Source organism: Nannospalax galili, unplaced genomic scaffold (genome assembly GCF_000622305.1).
Source record: "Nannospalax galili isolate Female #2095 unplaced genomic scaffold, S.galili_v1.0 scaffold717, whole genome shotgun sequence".
In the NCBI taxonomy this organism is placed as follows: domain Eukaryota; kingdom Metazoa; phylum Chordata; class Mammalia; order Rodentia; family Spalacidae; genus Nannospalax; species Nannospalax galili.
In genome coordinates, this window is record NW_008339763.1 from 961,486 (window position 1) to 973,891 (window position 12,406).

The 12,406-nt window shown below is 60.2% G+C and overlaps 1 protein-coding gene across 9 annotated transcripts in view; it reads left to right on the forward strand.

The window, feature by feature from the left end:
• Positions 1 to 12,406, forward strand: part of Plec (plectin) — a 54,763-nt gene that overhangs the window by 26,175 nt on the left and 16,182 nt on the right. For 5 of the 9 annotated variants that reach the window (XM_029564211.1, XM_017798533.2, XM_017798529.2 and 2 more), the window contains exons 2-19: positions 4,378 to 4,439; positions 4,777 to 4,866; positions 5,725 to 5,802; positions 5,892 to 5,984; positions 6,937 to 7,103; positions 7,621 to 7,736; positions 7,810 to 7,916; positions 8,015 to 8,134; positions 8,207 to 8,302; positions 8,541 to 8,668; positions 9,170 to 9,263; positions 9,986 to 10,140; positions 10,224 to 10,533; positions 10,615 to 10,692; positions 10,767 to 10,928; positions 11,122 to 11,226; positions 11,325 to 11,420; positions 11,625 to 11,750. In XM_029564211.1, coding sequence (XP_029420071.1) covers positions 4,378 to 4,439; positions 4,777 to 4,866; positions 5,725 to 5,802; positions 5,892 to 5,984; positions 6,937 to 7,103; positions 7,621 to 7,736; positions 7,810 to 7,916; positions 8,015 to 8,134; positions 8,207 to 8,302; positions 8,541 to 8,668; positions 9,170 to 9,263; positions 9,986 to 10,140; positions 10,224 to 10,533; positions 10,615 to 10,692; positions 10,767 to 10,928; positions 11,122 to 11,226; positions 11,325 to 11,420; positions 11,625 to 11,750 — 2,183 coding nt within the window. Of the gene's footprint in view, positions 1 to 818; positions 1,060 to 3,629; positions 3,882 to 4,377; positions 4,440 to 4,776; positions 4,867 to 5,102; positions 5,221 to 5,724; positions 5,803 to 5,891; positions 5,985 to 6,936; positions 7,104 to 7,620; positions 7,737 to 7,809; positions 7,917 to 8,014; positions 8,135 to 8,206; positions 8,303 to 8,540; positions 8,669 to 9,169; positions 9,264 to 9,985; positions 10,141 to 10,223; positions 10,534 to 10,614; positions 10,693 to 10,766; positions 10,929 to 11,121; positions 11,227 to 11,324; positions 11,421 to 11,624; positions 11,751 to 12,406 lie in introns of those variants that run through there. The other 4 variants (XM_017798531.2, XM_008834487.3, XM_029564210.1 and 1 more) reach the window with 4 other exon arrangements.

Below are 12,406 nucleotides of genomic sequence, written 5' to 3' on the forward strand. Positions count from 1 at the left end.
TGTCCTCCAGCAGGGCACAGAACCCAGAACCAGCTGTGAGGCAAGCAACTAGGCCGTGCTTTGCCCTCCCCTCCTCAAAGTCACCAGCTCCCGGGCTATACTCCGAGGTGGCCATCCCCACCACAAGACGGGGCGGGGCCCAAGTGAATGGAGCCTGGGGCAGTCCCTGGGGATTGGGCAGCTCTGCACCAAGGCTTCACGCCAGAGGGACCGCCCCGATGGGATGCAGCACAGACCTGGACGGGCACTCGTGGTAGTGTGTGTGGCTCTGGGCCCCATAGCGGGCCTGCTCCGTCCTAGCTCCCAGGGCAAGGTAGCCTGAACTTGGGTCTTGGAACGGATTGTCCAGGAGTGGCCCTGGGATTCCCAGCAGCCTGTGAGTCAGCTGCAAACAGGGGCATCCAACAGAATGTACAGGCTAAGGGCTTCTAGGCATGTGGTTTGGACCAGGCACGGGCCCTTCCTCCCAGGGCTCCCTTGCATCCCCTCTTGGCTCGCTCGGCGCCCTATAGTGCCAGACGCCGCTTAGGGGCCTCGACCATCCTCTGCCCATCGCCCCCGCAGGTCCCGTGAGCCCTGAGCATCCCGGTGGGTGTGGCCCTCCCGCAGACGCCAGAGTTTCCCTGTGCGTGGGCATTCCCAGGGGAGGAACTGCGGCTTGCTGGGCTGTTCTCAGACCCTTGTGTCCCGGGCGTCCCACGCCCCGTGGTTCGCGAGTTCCCGCGGCCAGCGCGCTCCCTATGGCCGGGGCGCGGCTTCCTGGCCCACAACTGGGCGGGGCACGCGCAGGGGCAGGTTCTCCGGGTCTGGGCCTGGCGTCCGGTGGACGGGGAGAACGTGGAGGGCTGAGCCCCGGCCTTCGCCGCAGGCGGGGAGCAAGGCCTCTACGGCCCGAGAGCGACCCGGAGCAGCCGGAGCTCCCGGCCATGGCAGGGGCGTGGGCGGCCGAGGGCGCCTTCGCCTTGCAGAGCGAGGTCCTGCTGCAACGCCCGTGCTGGCTGGACGGGGGCTGCGAGCAGGCCCGCAGGGGCTACCTCTACCGGCAGCTGTGCTGCGTAGGTGGGTGCGGGCCCGGGTGGGTGGGCTGGTCTCGAGCTTTCGCTCTTCAGGGTGGTGCTTGGCCCAGGTACAGCTCCGCCTCCGAGCTCCGGAAACACCTGGGGAGGAAGGTCGGGGGTGTTCCCCCTCCTGGGTAGGTTTTCCTCTGGAGTGGGGGGATGGTAGGTGGGCGGGGCAGAGGGTTGTCATGGCGCCAGGCGTTGACTGCGGATGTTCCGAGAGGGAGGCCGCGGGTGGGACTTCGGGTCCTCCCACTCTTGTTGGCCTGCAATGTTCTCCCAGTGTGTGGGGGGTGTTTCTAACTAGACCCACGTTGGCTAGCCCGTTACCACTTTTGTAGAAAAGGGCGATGACACTCCGTACGCAGTTACCTCCCTCCTCTGGGGGGCTGGCCTGGTGCTGAGGGTCAGCTGCCATCTACAGGTGTGCCACACAGTACAGAGGATTCCTGGGGCTGATCAGATACCGGGAGAGCTCTCTGAAGTGTGCTGCAGGGTTAGAGGAGTGGGAGTGTCTGGGCTTCTGCTGGCTACCATGCTAGTAGTTTTACCTGTGAGTTTGAAGAGTCTGAGTAGGATGGACAGAGGAGGGGGTTAGTTACAGCCGGGGGCAAAGGGCAAGTCACAGTTGGTGAGGTTTGGGGGACCATATGCCCTGAGACCCTGGAAGGTCTTTGAGGAAGGAGGCCCTTAGAGGAAGACATGTTCAGGAGGAGGGGTGCTTGGAGTAGGCTTGGGGACTGTGGAAGCCCCTGCCGGAGCTCTGAGTACAGGCCCCAGGCAGCCCTGCCCCAAGTGTAATTCTTGCAGACTAATGGTGGCACAGAAGAAGGCTGATGAAGCAGCTTGGCCAGAGTCCCAAGTAGGGCCTATGTGTGTCCTGGATGTTAGGCCCTGTCTGCCCTAAGTTCTAGTGGTGTCTCACCTCCTGGCCCGGTTGCAGGAGTCTGTGTTGTCTGCCTTGCTGGACTTACTGGGGAACACTGCGGGCAGGGAGTGGCCTCAGGGACCCACCCCGCTATTGCACACCTCCTCTTCTCTGTAGAGTGTGCTTCCTGGCTGGGAGATCTACTGGCCTGCTCTGTGCTCCAGTGTGAACAGCTCTCAGGAGCACTGTACCCTAGCACTTACCCATGTGGAGTCAGATTTGGGGTTTTGAAGGGCCTCTGGCTGGGGAAGGGGACGACGCAGATGGACACGGACACAACGATGACGGACACGACGATGACGGACACAATGCAAGTCATCTCTAGTGGGGTGTGGTGGCTGCTGGGCCAGAAAGGACAGAGCAAGAGGGTTTGTGTTGCAGTCTGAGGGGTTCCTTCACCTGAAAGGCAGGTGTAAGACACTTGGCAGAGCTCTGTGTGGGGCTGGGGCTTCAAGCTTTCCTTAGGTCCCTGTCTCAGCCCCACAGAGTTTTGGTGCCCTCTTGTGGCCATACAGGGCAGCAGCAAGGGTGGCATCTGGTGCGCTTTTCCCAGAATAGAGGCCGGAGGTGCTGTGGGAAGCGGGGTGTTCCTCTTCAGCAACTCACAGCTGGATCAAATCAAGGCCGAAACAGAGGCTGGAAAATTCTTGTGGTCTGGGGTGGTGCATGTTTTCCTACGGTGGGGCTGGCTGGGCAGTCCCAGATGCTGGCTATAGGTGGCACCGTCTGCTGACCTGAGGGAGCCATAATCTGTGAATAGACAGGTCTGGTCAGAGGGGCCCTTGTGCCCTTTGCCCAGCTCCTCCACCTTTACAACCTGTAACAGCTGCTATCTGCCAGCCCTACCCTGCTGCAAACGGCCCCATCATGCTCCAAGGTACAAGCTTCTTTTCCAGTGAGTCACTGTACCCAGGCCCCCTCCTCAGACCTGACTCATGAGTGGGCTGTGCGCTGCCCGTGTGCTCCCCACTCCCCCATCCTCCCGGCTTCTCCCACCCCTAATGGGGAGGTGTCCCTGCAGCTTGGGCTGGGCCTCCCTGCTGCGATGAGTCACTGCTCAGCTATGAGCTGCTTTAGCCTGAGGTGTGCTTTGCCTGGCTGGGTTGGCTAGGCTTTGTGGGATCTTGGGGGAGACTCTGCCAAAGTGAGGAGGGCCTGAAATCCTAACAGTTGGGGGGGGGCACTGGGTAGGGCATGATCCCAGCTCAGTGCAGGTTTGAGGAGGTGCGACTTAGGGGAGCTTTAAGAAGTAGATGTAGCTGGTCCCCACCCCCAGATGTCCTATAGGTTAGAGGTTTCTTCTGGAGTCTCCAAGCAAGGAAGTAGGCAGACATTGCCTTGGAGTTGGCCACTCTGACACCACTGTGTGGTAGGAGATCCTTCTGGGTGGTCATGGGGGTAGTGTGTATTCCCTTGCATTCCTGGTACCAGAGCCAGACTCTTCCCCTATCCCTGTACCCAGGCCTTGCTGCTGTGGGCAGGGTGGGTGAGGAAACCCCTGTTTCCTGTTTCTGGCGGGCTGAGGGTGTGGCCATGGGGGAGGGGTTGTCTTCCTCCTTCCCGCAGGGACACTCCCCTCTGGGGGGCGGGCAAGGCAGGATAGGGTTCCTGGGGTGGGACTGCCTTGCTGGGGAGTAGTACAGGCAGGGAGTGGCCGCAGGGACTCCAGTCTGAGCTGAGCCTGAGTTAGTGTCCAGCAGCCTGTGTGCCACGAGGGGTTGCCCAGACCGAACACAGCACCTGGAGGCCAAGGGACAGGGTGACGAAGGGGAGGGACAGCACCATGTCTCAGCACCGGCTCCGTGTGCCCGAGCCTGAGGGCTTGGGTGGCAAGAGAACCAGTTCCGAGGACAACCTCTATCTGGCTGTGCTCAGGGCCTCCGAGGGCAAGAAAGGTAGCTGGCATTCCTGCCGGGCTGGGCCTCTGTGGCAGGAACGGACCCTCCTGTGGCTAGAAGCCTGGGACCAGGATGCCTGGGGTTCTCTGCCCCTGGGAAGGCCTCTTGTCCTGTTAGGGAGACTTGACTTCCCCTGTAAAAGCTTTGCCAGTCATGCTTCTCCTTAGCCTGGGAGGCAGAATGGGATGTGGGGGCAGGCTGGGACTTGTATTCTGTGGGCTCTGGGTGCGGTGGCTCTAGACCTCCCCTCTCCTTTTGAGACAATAGAGGTTTTAAACAACAGCACCCTCTGGGTCTAGCTTCCTCCCCGGGTACCTTGGTGTCTCTGTGGGGAGGACTCCTGGGGAACCTGAGTCTCTCTCATCTGGGAAAGGCCTGGTGGAACCTAAGGCAGAGTTTCACCACCCAGGTCACTGTGTCTGTACGGGACTCAATCTGGGGGCCCCCCTTGGCTTCTCTCTGGCTCTAAGTAAACTGTTCTTGTCTCGCTCAGATGAACGGGACCGTGTGCAGAAGAAAACCTTCACCAAGTGGGTCAACAAGCATCTCATCAAGGTTAGTGGTATCTGCTTGGGAATTGGGAGGTTTCCAGCCCACATATCTCCAGGGTGTTCTCATACTGCCCAACTCCCCTTTCATCTCTGAGACCTGTTATTTTCTGTCTTTTCCTCCCACACTCACTCCTGTCTCTTTCTTCCCTTCTTTCTGGTCTCTCCTGTTCTCTGCTGTAGCACTGGAGGGCAGAGGTAGGTGCCTGCATGGGACAGGGGTGTGCTCCGTGCCCCTGCCGTTCCCCACCCTAGGCAGTGCCTGGTGCTTTGCTCTGTCCTTTGCCCTAAGTGGTTCTAAGGAATCTAACCTGTGGCCGCCCTGGTCCCTGCTGTTCCCACAGGCTCAGAGGCACATCAGTGACCTGTATGAAGACCTCCGTGATGGCCACAACCTCATCTCCCTGCTGGAGGTCCTCTCAGGGGACAGCCTGGTATGTGTGTCCTTCTCCTCCTCTGTGGCCCTGGCTTCCTCCCCTCCTTCCCTGGGGCCTTTCCCTACTGCCCACTCAGTGCCCAGCCCAGCCCCCTCTCGAGAGCCTTCTCAAGCCTCCCCATACCCCCGCTGCTCCTCTCGGGCCAGGATGTATGTGTCATAGCCAATGGGCCAGGCCTATGAATAACCCCCGCTGTCCTCCGCTCGGGCTCTAACACAGTAACCTCATGCTCTGCTCTGCTCTTGGTTTCTCTGCTGCTTGGACTCTGAATCTTGACCTCTGCCCTTTACCCTTTGCCCTGCTCTGGCTGGGCAGCCGAGGGAGCGGGACGTAATCAGGAGCTTGCGCCTGGTGAGTGGTCGTGCCTGCTGGCATGGCGGCACGTGGGCTCCCCAAGACTGAGGAGCCTACCACCCAGCTCACCTGGGGCTGGAGGCCGGTCCAGTCTGGTCCACACCTGGCTCCCGGGTGGGCAGATGGCTATGTGTCAAGCTGCCTGCTGTCCCCCTTGCTGCCCGCCTGGGGCCGGGCCAGAGACTCGCCCGAAGTTGCAGTGGCCACCGCCGAGGACCCTACTCCAATGCCACTGCCCTCCGCCTGCGGCTTCCTGGCTATTGTCTCTTCCCCACTCCCTTCCTTCCTTCCCACAGCCTGGGTTGCTGGCTTTCTAAGCCTGCCCCTGGGCTGGTGGTCACCCAGCTGGGGAAGGTGAACATGGGATGAGGGAAGGGCTGTTAATACTGGGGAAAGACGTTTGGTTTAGTTGGTGCTGCTGCTGCTTTGGGGCAACTAAAGGGTGGGGCCTGGGAACTGCAGTTGCCCTGTGGACCCTGACTATGGCTTGGCTCCTTTCAGCCCCGGGAGAAGGGGAGGATGCGCTTCCACAAGCTGCAGAATGTCCAGATTGCCCTGGATTACCTCCGGCACCGCCAGGTAAGGCTGTCTACCTGGCCTCAGGCTGAGCCCCAGGCCTCCTGGCCCCTTTCCTGAATGTCTGTCTTGTGGGCTGCGACTGTTCTTAGGTGAAGCTGGTGAACATAAGGAATGATGACATTGCTGATGGCAACCCCAAGCTGACCCTCGGCCTGATCTGGACAATCATCCTGCACTTCCAGGTGGGTGGTTCCCCACCTACCCTCCCTCTCTCTCCTTTCCAGCCACTGACCCCTAGTGTTTCTGTGGCCTCCTTGGCTGGTAGGTTGGCCCTCTTTCTAACTGGGGTATGGCCTGGGAGGTGGCACCCTTGAACTTTCCTGTCAGCCCCAGCCCATGCTGGTTGTGTGGCCTCAGGGTGCAATCCTCTCTCCAAGGCCTGCCTGTTCTCTACCCTCTGGCTCTGGCTGGGCAGGGCCCTCAGAGCCTCCCTGTGAAGGAATGCATCTTCTGGGGGCTGCCTGGGGACGCTTCTGGAGCTACAGGGCTGCCATGGCTGACTCACCCCTTGCCTGTGCTGGCCACACAGGAAGCCACAAATCTAAGATCTTGGGCCTGAAAGCCAGACTGGCACAGTAGCTGAGTCACATGGGCTGGCAGGTCAACAGTTAGGGACAGGCTAGCACACGCACCAATGGCAGGCAGGCTGGTAGACTGAGATTGGACTTAGGGCCAAGCTGCCAGACACACATACCATGCCCAGTCCCCTGACATCACTCCGTCTACCTGAGCCTGCAACCAGAGAGAGGTCTTGACCTGCCCCTGCCCCTCTACAACAGCTGGACCAACTTTAAGGGTCTGTAGCTGCTCTTGTACCAGCTGCCCACCACCTCTGTTATATGCTGGGGGTTTAGGGTACACTCCAGTTTCCCCCAGCTAAGGGGCTGCCAGGGAATCCACCCTTTGACAGTAGAAGTGAGGAACCCTGATATCTTCTGTGGAAGCTGCTAGCTGGAGTGGCCTGGGTTTGAGACTGATATGTGGCAGGTCCCAGCCCCAGGAATCCCCATTGTGCCCCAGGTGGCTGGGGAGCCCCGAGTACTACAGTTGCCTGCTCTTATGCAAGTGGTCATTTGGTGGTGTGAATGATCAGGCAGGCCAGGTGGCCAGGGCTAACTCTGCTTCATATGGCAGATCTCAGACATCCAGGTGAGCGGCCAGTCAGAGGACATGACAGCTAAGGAGAAGCTGCTCCTCTGGTCACAGCGTATGGTGGAAGGCTACCAGGGCCTGCGTTGTGACAACTTCACCACCAGCTGGCGTGATGGCCGCCTCTTTAATGCCATCATTCACCGGCACAAGTACGTGTTCCCATGGAACAGAGGAGGGCAGTAATAGGTTGGGGTACTTCAATTGGGGGACCTCAAACACGTCAGGGCAGAGAGGTGGCAGGGAGAGTGTCTGCAACCTGGCACCTGCGGGGATGAGCTCAAGGCCAGCAGCCTCCTCTGGGAGGTGCCTGGCAGCAGGGCCCCTCCTGTCTCCTCCTGGGCCCTTCAGGAGCCACTTCTGTTCTTGCAGGCCTGCATGGACCCTCACGATGGGTGGGGAGGCTGTAGAAACCCAAGTTGATATATACCAATCAATGCACTACTTCTGTGCTGGTGACCACTAGGCCTCTTGGGCTGCTGGGGGAACGGTACAGCTGGCTTCTTTCAGCTGTGCCCCCGTGGAAGGATTAGCAGTGTTAGTGGAGTAGGTAGTGTGTTCTTCAGAGGATACAGGGTGGGGCTCTAGCTTTGCCAGGATGTGTGGAGGAATGTGTCTGTGTGGCCCTACTCAGTGGGCCTCTCTGGTCCCCTGCCCACTTGTCCACAGGCCCATGCTCATTGATATGAATAAGGTATATCGTCAGACCAACCTGGAGAATCTGGACCAGGCCTTCTCTGTGGCAGAGCGGGACCTGGGGGTGACAAGGCTCTTGGACCCAGAAGGTATGAGCCACTGGCCCTTCCCACCAGCCACCCCTGGCTGCTTAGGCTCCACTGACTCTGCCTTTCTCTGCAGATGTGGATGTCCCTCAACCTGACGAGAAGTCTATCATCACCTATGTTTCATCTCTCTATGATGCCATGCCCCGTGTGCCTGGCGCACAGGATGGGGTGAGGGCCAATGTGAGTGGTGACCCAAGGAGGGTGGGAGGGTGGGCCTCGGCCTCAGCCCAGGACCCAGGACCTGATGGCTGCTCGCTCACCCCTGTGCTCACTCACAGGAGCTGCAGCTTCGCTGGCAGGAGTATCGGGAGCTTGTGCTGCTGCTGCTACAGTGGATCCGGCACCATACAGCTGCCTTTGAGGAACGCAGGTTCCCCTCCAGCTTTGAAGAGATTGAGGTGGGCCTACTTGCTTGGGCTTGTGTCCTCTGCCCGTCTTGGTATGGCTGCTGACACCCGTTGTGCCTACAGATCCTATGGTGCCAGTTTTTGAAGTTTAAGGAGACAGAGCTTCCTGCCAAGGAGGCAGACAAAAACCGGTCCAAAGGCATCTACCAGTCCTTGGAGGTGAGTGGGTATGCCCTAGGGAAGTGAGTGGGGTTTTGGGGTATCTGGGGATGGGAGAGTCAGGCATCCCCAGGGCAGGTGAATTGGGGTCTCCTGAGCCCCAGAGCCTGGTGTGCCTCCAGAGTGTGGCTTGATCTTACCTAGAGCTCAGGGACCAGGGTTTTTCTGCACTGCAGTGGAGATAAGAGCCCAGGAATCCCAGTGTCCAATTTAGGCTTGAGCTTGCCTCTGTTCACAGGGGGCGGTACAAGCAGGTCAGCTCAAGGTGCCCCCCGGCTACCACCCACTGGATGTGGAAAAGGAATGGGGCAAGCTGCATGTGGCCATCCTGGAGCGGGAGAAGCAGCTCCGGAGCGAGTTTGAGAGGTGGGCATTGTGGAGGGTAGCAGGCAGTGTGGGAGGCAACAGGCGGGTGGGGCCCTGTGGTGGTAGGGGAGCCACCCCAGGGTGAGTCACTGCCTGAGGAGGAAATACCCCCCCCCCCCCCCCGGGGGGGGGGGGGGGCACAGGGGGGGGGGGGCCCGGTGGTGGGAGGGGATCCCCCCCTGGGTGGGTTTTCCTTGTGGGGGAAAAACCCCCCCCCCCCGGGGGGGGCCCCGCCCGGGGGGGAAAAACCCCCCCCCCCCGGGGGGGGCCCCGCCCGGGGGGGAAAAACCCCCCCCCCCCGGGGGGGGCCCCGCCCGGGGGGGAAAAACCCCCCCCCCCCCCCCCCGGGGCTGGGGAACCCAAGTTGCAGTGCTCAGGGCGAGCAGGACAGTGCGCCCCAGGCAGGCAGTGAGGCCAGAGCAGAGGGAAACTGCTCTTCAGCCCTGGAACGTGGTGGGCTCGTTGGCTCATTGTGGATCTCTGGGGTGCTCTGGGCCATAGGCTGGAGTGTCTTCAACGCATTGTGAGCAAATTGCAGATGGAGGCAGGGCTGTGCGAGGAGCAGCTGAACCAGGCCGACGCCCTGCTTCAGTCGGTAAGGCAGAGGGGAGAGGCGGGGCAAGGGGCGGGAGTGGGCCTCCCTCCAGGCATGAGGGAGGTGGAGGGGAGCCCTGAGCTGTTGGCAGCTAGGGGTGTGGCCTCCTGAGCTACAAGCACAGGGTGTGGCACTTGGGCGGGAAAACCAGGCCCAAACTAGTGCTGTCCTTCTGGTGTGCTGCCAATTCTGACCTCCTGTTGTGGGCAGAATGGGCCTCTGGCCATCAGGCAGGACTTTGTGCCTGCCTGCCTGCCTCATCCCAGGATGGCCCTCTTTTCCTCAACCCCTCACTTCAGGGAGTGGGTGGTGAGGAGTCCCCAGACCTATTGCTGAGTGGCCGTGGGGTCCAGAAAGCACAGGGTTGTGTGTGCCTGGACAGGAGTTTCTCGAAGGGAAAGTTATATGATAGATGGAGGGTGAGGGTTAGGGCTCTGTGGACAAGGCTCTGTTGGTCTCTGTCCTTGGACCTAGTAGGATTACTTTGGACTGGATCCTGATCCCCCAGAGAGTCAGCAGATGCAGATTTGTCAGAAGCACGCTGGGAAGATGTGTGGGGTTGCCAGAGAGGGAAAGGAAAGGATGGGGATACCAAGGCTGTGAGCCAACTAAGGGCTTGGTCTCAGGCTGGGGAAGTGAGTGAGGGGGCAGCCTTGGCTGAGGACCCTGGGCGGTGAGCAGGAGCATCAGCAGGGCCAAGTCACACAGGACTGTCTTCGCAGGATATTCGACTGCTGGCATCAGGCAAGGTGGCGCAGAGGGCCGGGGATGTGGAGAGGGACCTGGACAAGGCCGATAATATGATCCGGCTGTTGTTCAATGATGTTCAGACCCTTAAAGATGGGAGGCACCCGCAGGGTGAGCAGATGTACCGGAGGTATGTACCATACCCTGGGCAGGCTGGATTGGGAGGCCTGGGGTCCATCTGACACCCCCTCCCCAACTCCTGTGCGTTCTCAGGGTGTATCATCTGCATGAGCGCCTGGTAGCCATCCGCACCGAGTACAACCTCCGGCTGAAGGCAGGAGTAGCTGCCCCTGTGACCCAGGTGACCCTGCAGAGTACACAGAGGCGCCCAGAGCTAGAAGACTCTACCCTACGCTACCTGCAAGACCTGCTGGCCTGGGTGGAGGAGAACCAGCGCCGGATAGACAGCTCTGAGTGGGGTGTGGACCTACCCAGCGTGGAGGCGCAGCTGGGCAGCCACCGAGGCCTGCACCAGTCTATTGAGGAATTTCGGGCCAAGATCGAGCGGGCACGGAATGATGAGGTAAATGGCACCCCTGGAGTAGGCAGTGGGTCATGGGATGGGCCCCCAGCCACTGCAGGCCTCACTGCTTATCTCTTGCAGAGCCAGCTCTCCCCTGCCACCCGGGGTGCCTACCGTGACTGCCTGGGCCGACTAGACCTGCAGTATGCAAAGCTGCTGGTGAGTAGGGGCCTGGAGGTAGCTGGGAGGGGTAGGCAGCAGTGGTCGGGGACTCATTCTCTGCCTGCCAGCAGAACTCCTCCAAGGCCCGCCTCCGGTCCCTGGAGAGCCTGCATGGCTTTGTGGCGGCAGCCACCAAGGAGCTGATGTGGCTGAACGAGAAGGAGGAGGAAGAGGTGGGCTTCGACTGGAGTGACCGCAATACCAACATGGCCGCCAAGAAGGAGAGCTACTCGGTGAGGCAGCCCGACCTTCACAGTGCTCCCATGATCACCCCCTCCTGTCCTTCCCCCACATGTCTACACTGCCCTCCACTGTTGGGAATTGCTTCAGTGGCTGGTCAGGTTCATCTCCAGGCTCTATGGAGACTGGGGTTGCATTTGACAGCCTTCCTGACACTGTCCCTGAGACCCTTTATTCCCGTGTCAGGCCCTGATGAGGGAGCTGGAGATGAAGGAAAAGAAGATCAAGGAGATCCAGAACACGGGGGACCGGCTGCTGCGGGAAGACCACCCTGCCCGGCCTACAGTAGAGGTATGCACGGCTGCAGGGAGCCACTGTAGGCATCCGTGGGGGTAGGGCGGTGGGACTGGTAGGGTGGTTCTGGGGCCTGAGAGCCTCGCTGTCCACAGTCCTTCCAGGCGGCTTTGCAGACCCAGTGGAGTTGGATGCTGCAGCTGTGTTGCTGTATCGAGGCGCACCTAAAAGAGAACACCGCCTACTTCCAGGTGAGAACCAGAGCCTTGCTCTCCCCTGCGGCTCAGCTACAGTGCCCTGGAAGAGCCCCCAGTACCCCGGCAGATGTGTGGCCCTGACTTCCGGTCCTCTCAGGGTTTCCCAGTCTTTGGAACCCCTCCCCTCAGGGCTTGCTTCTCATGCTATGCTGGGTGCTGGGCTCCATCAGCCCAGCCTGACCCCTTCTGCTGCCCCAGTTCTTCTCAGACGTTCGGGAGGCTGAGGAACGGCTACAGAAGCTGCAGGACACACTGCGTAGAAAGTACAGCTGTGACCGCTCCATCACTGTCACCAGGCTTGAGGACCTGCTGCAGGATGCCCAGGTGAGGCAGATATGAGCAAGGCAGAGGGACAGGCTGACTAGACCATGGACTGTCTGGTGCCCATGGGTGGGATGGAAGGCCAACAGGATTAGGGGTGCACCTTGGAGGTGGGTGTGCAGCAAACAGGTTGGTGGCAGGTGCATGACTGGTGGGTCTGACATGAGCTCCAACTCTAGATCCTACTTCTGAGTGGACTATCTGCTGGGATCACCAGCCCTGTGGTTGTGGACCAACATTGGCTCCTGACCTGATGATTGGAGCAGGCCTAGCCTGCAGAGCTGTGGAGGGCAGGTCGACAGATGGATGTGGTGCCCATATGTCCTAGGACAGGGTTGGGGGCATCTACGATGTTCACAGCACTGTAGATGATGAGTAGAAGTGAAGTGATAGGACACTGATTCTGTGATCAGCAAAGACTGGGGTCACAGCTACAACACCTGCCAGAGAGGATGGGAGAGGGCCGGGCACTCTGACCACTTAGCCCTGAACAGCTCTTGGTGAGGTTTGCACTTACCCCCCAAGTTAGCTGGAGAAGATGACCTGCAGCTAGAGGGGAGGGAACAGGGGTGGGACCATTGACCGGGCTGGAGTGTAGGTAGGCCCTAGCATATATCCTTCTGTGGAGGATGGAGGAGTGACCTGGGGAAAGAGTGGGG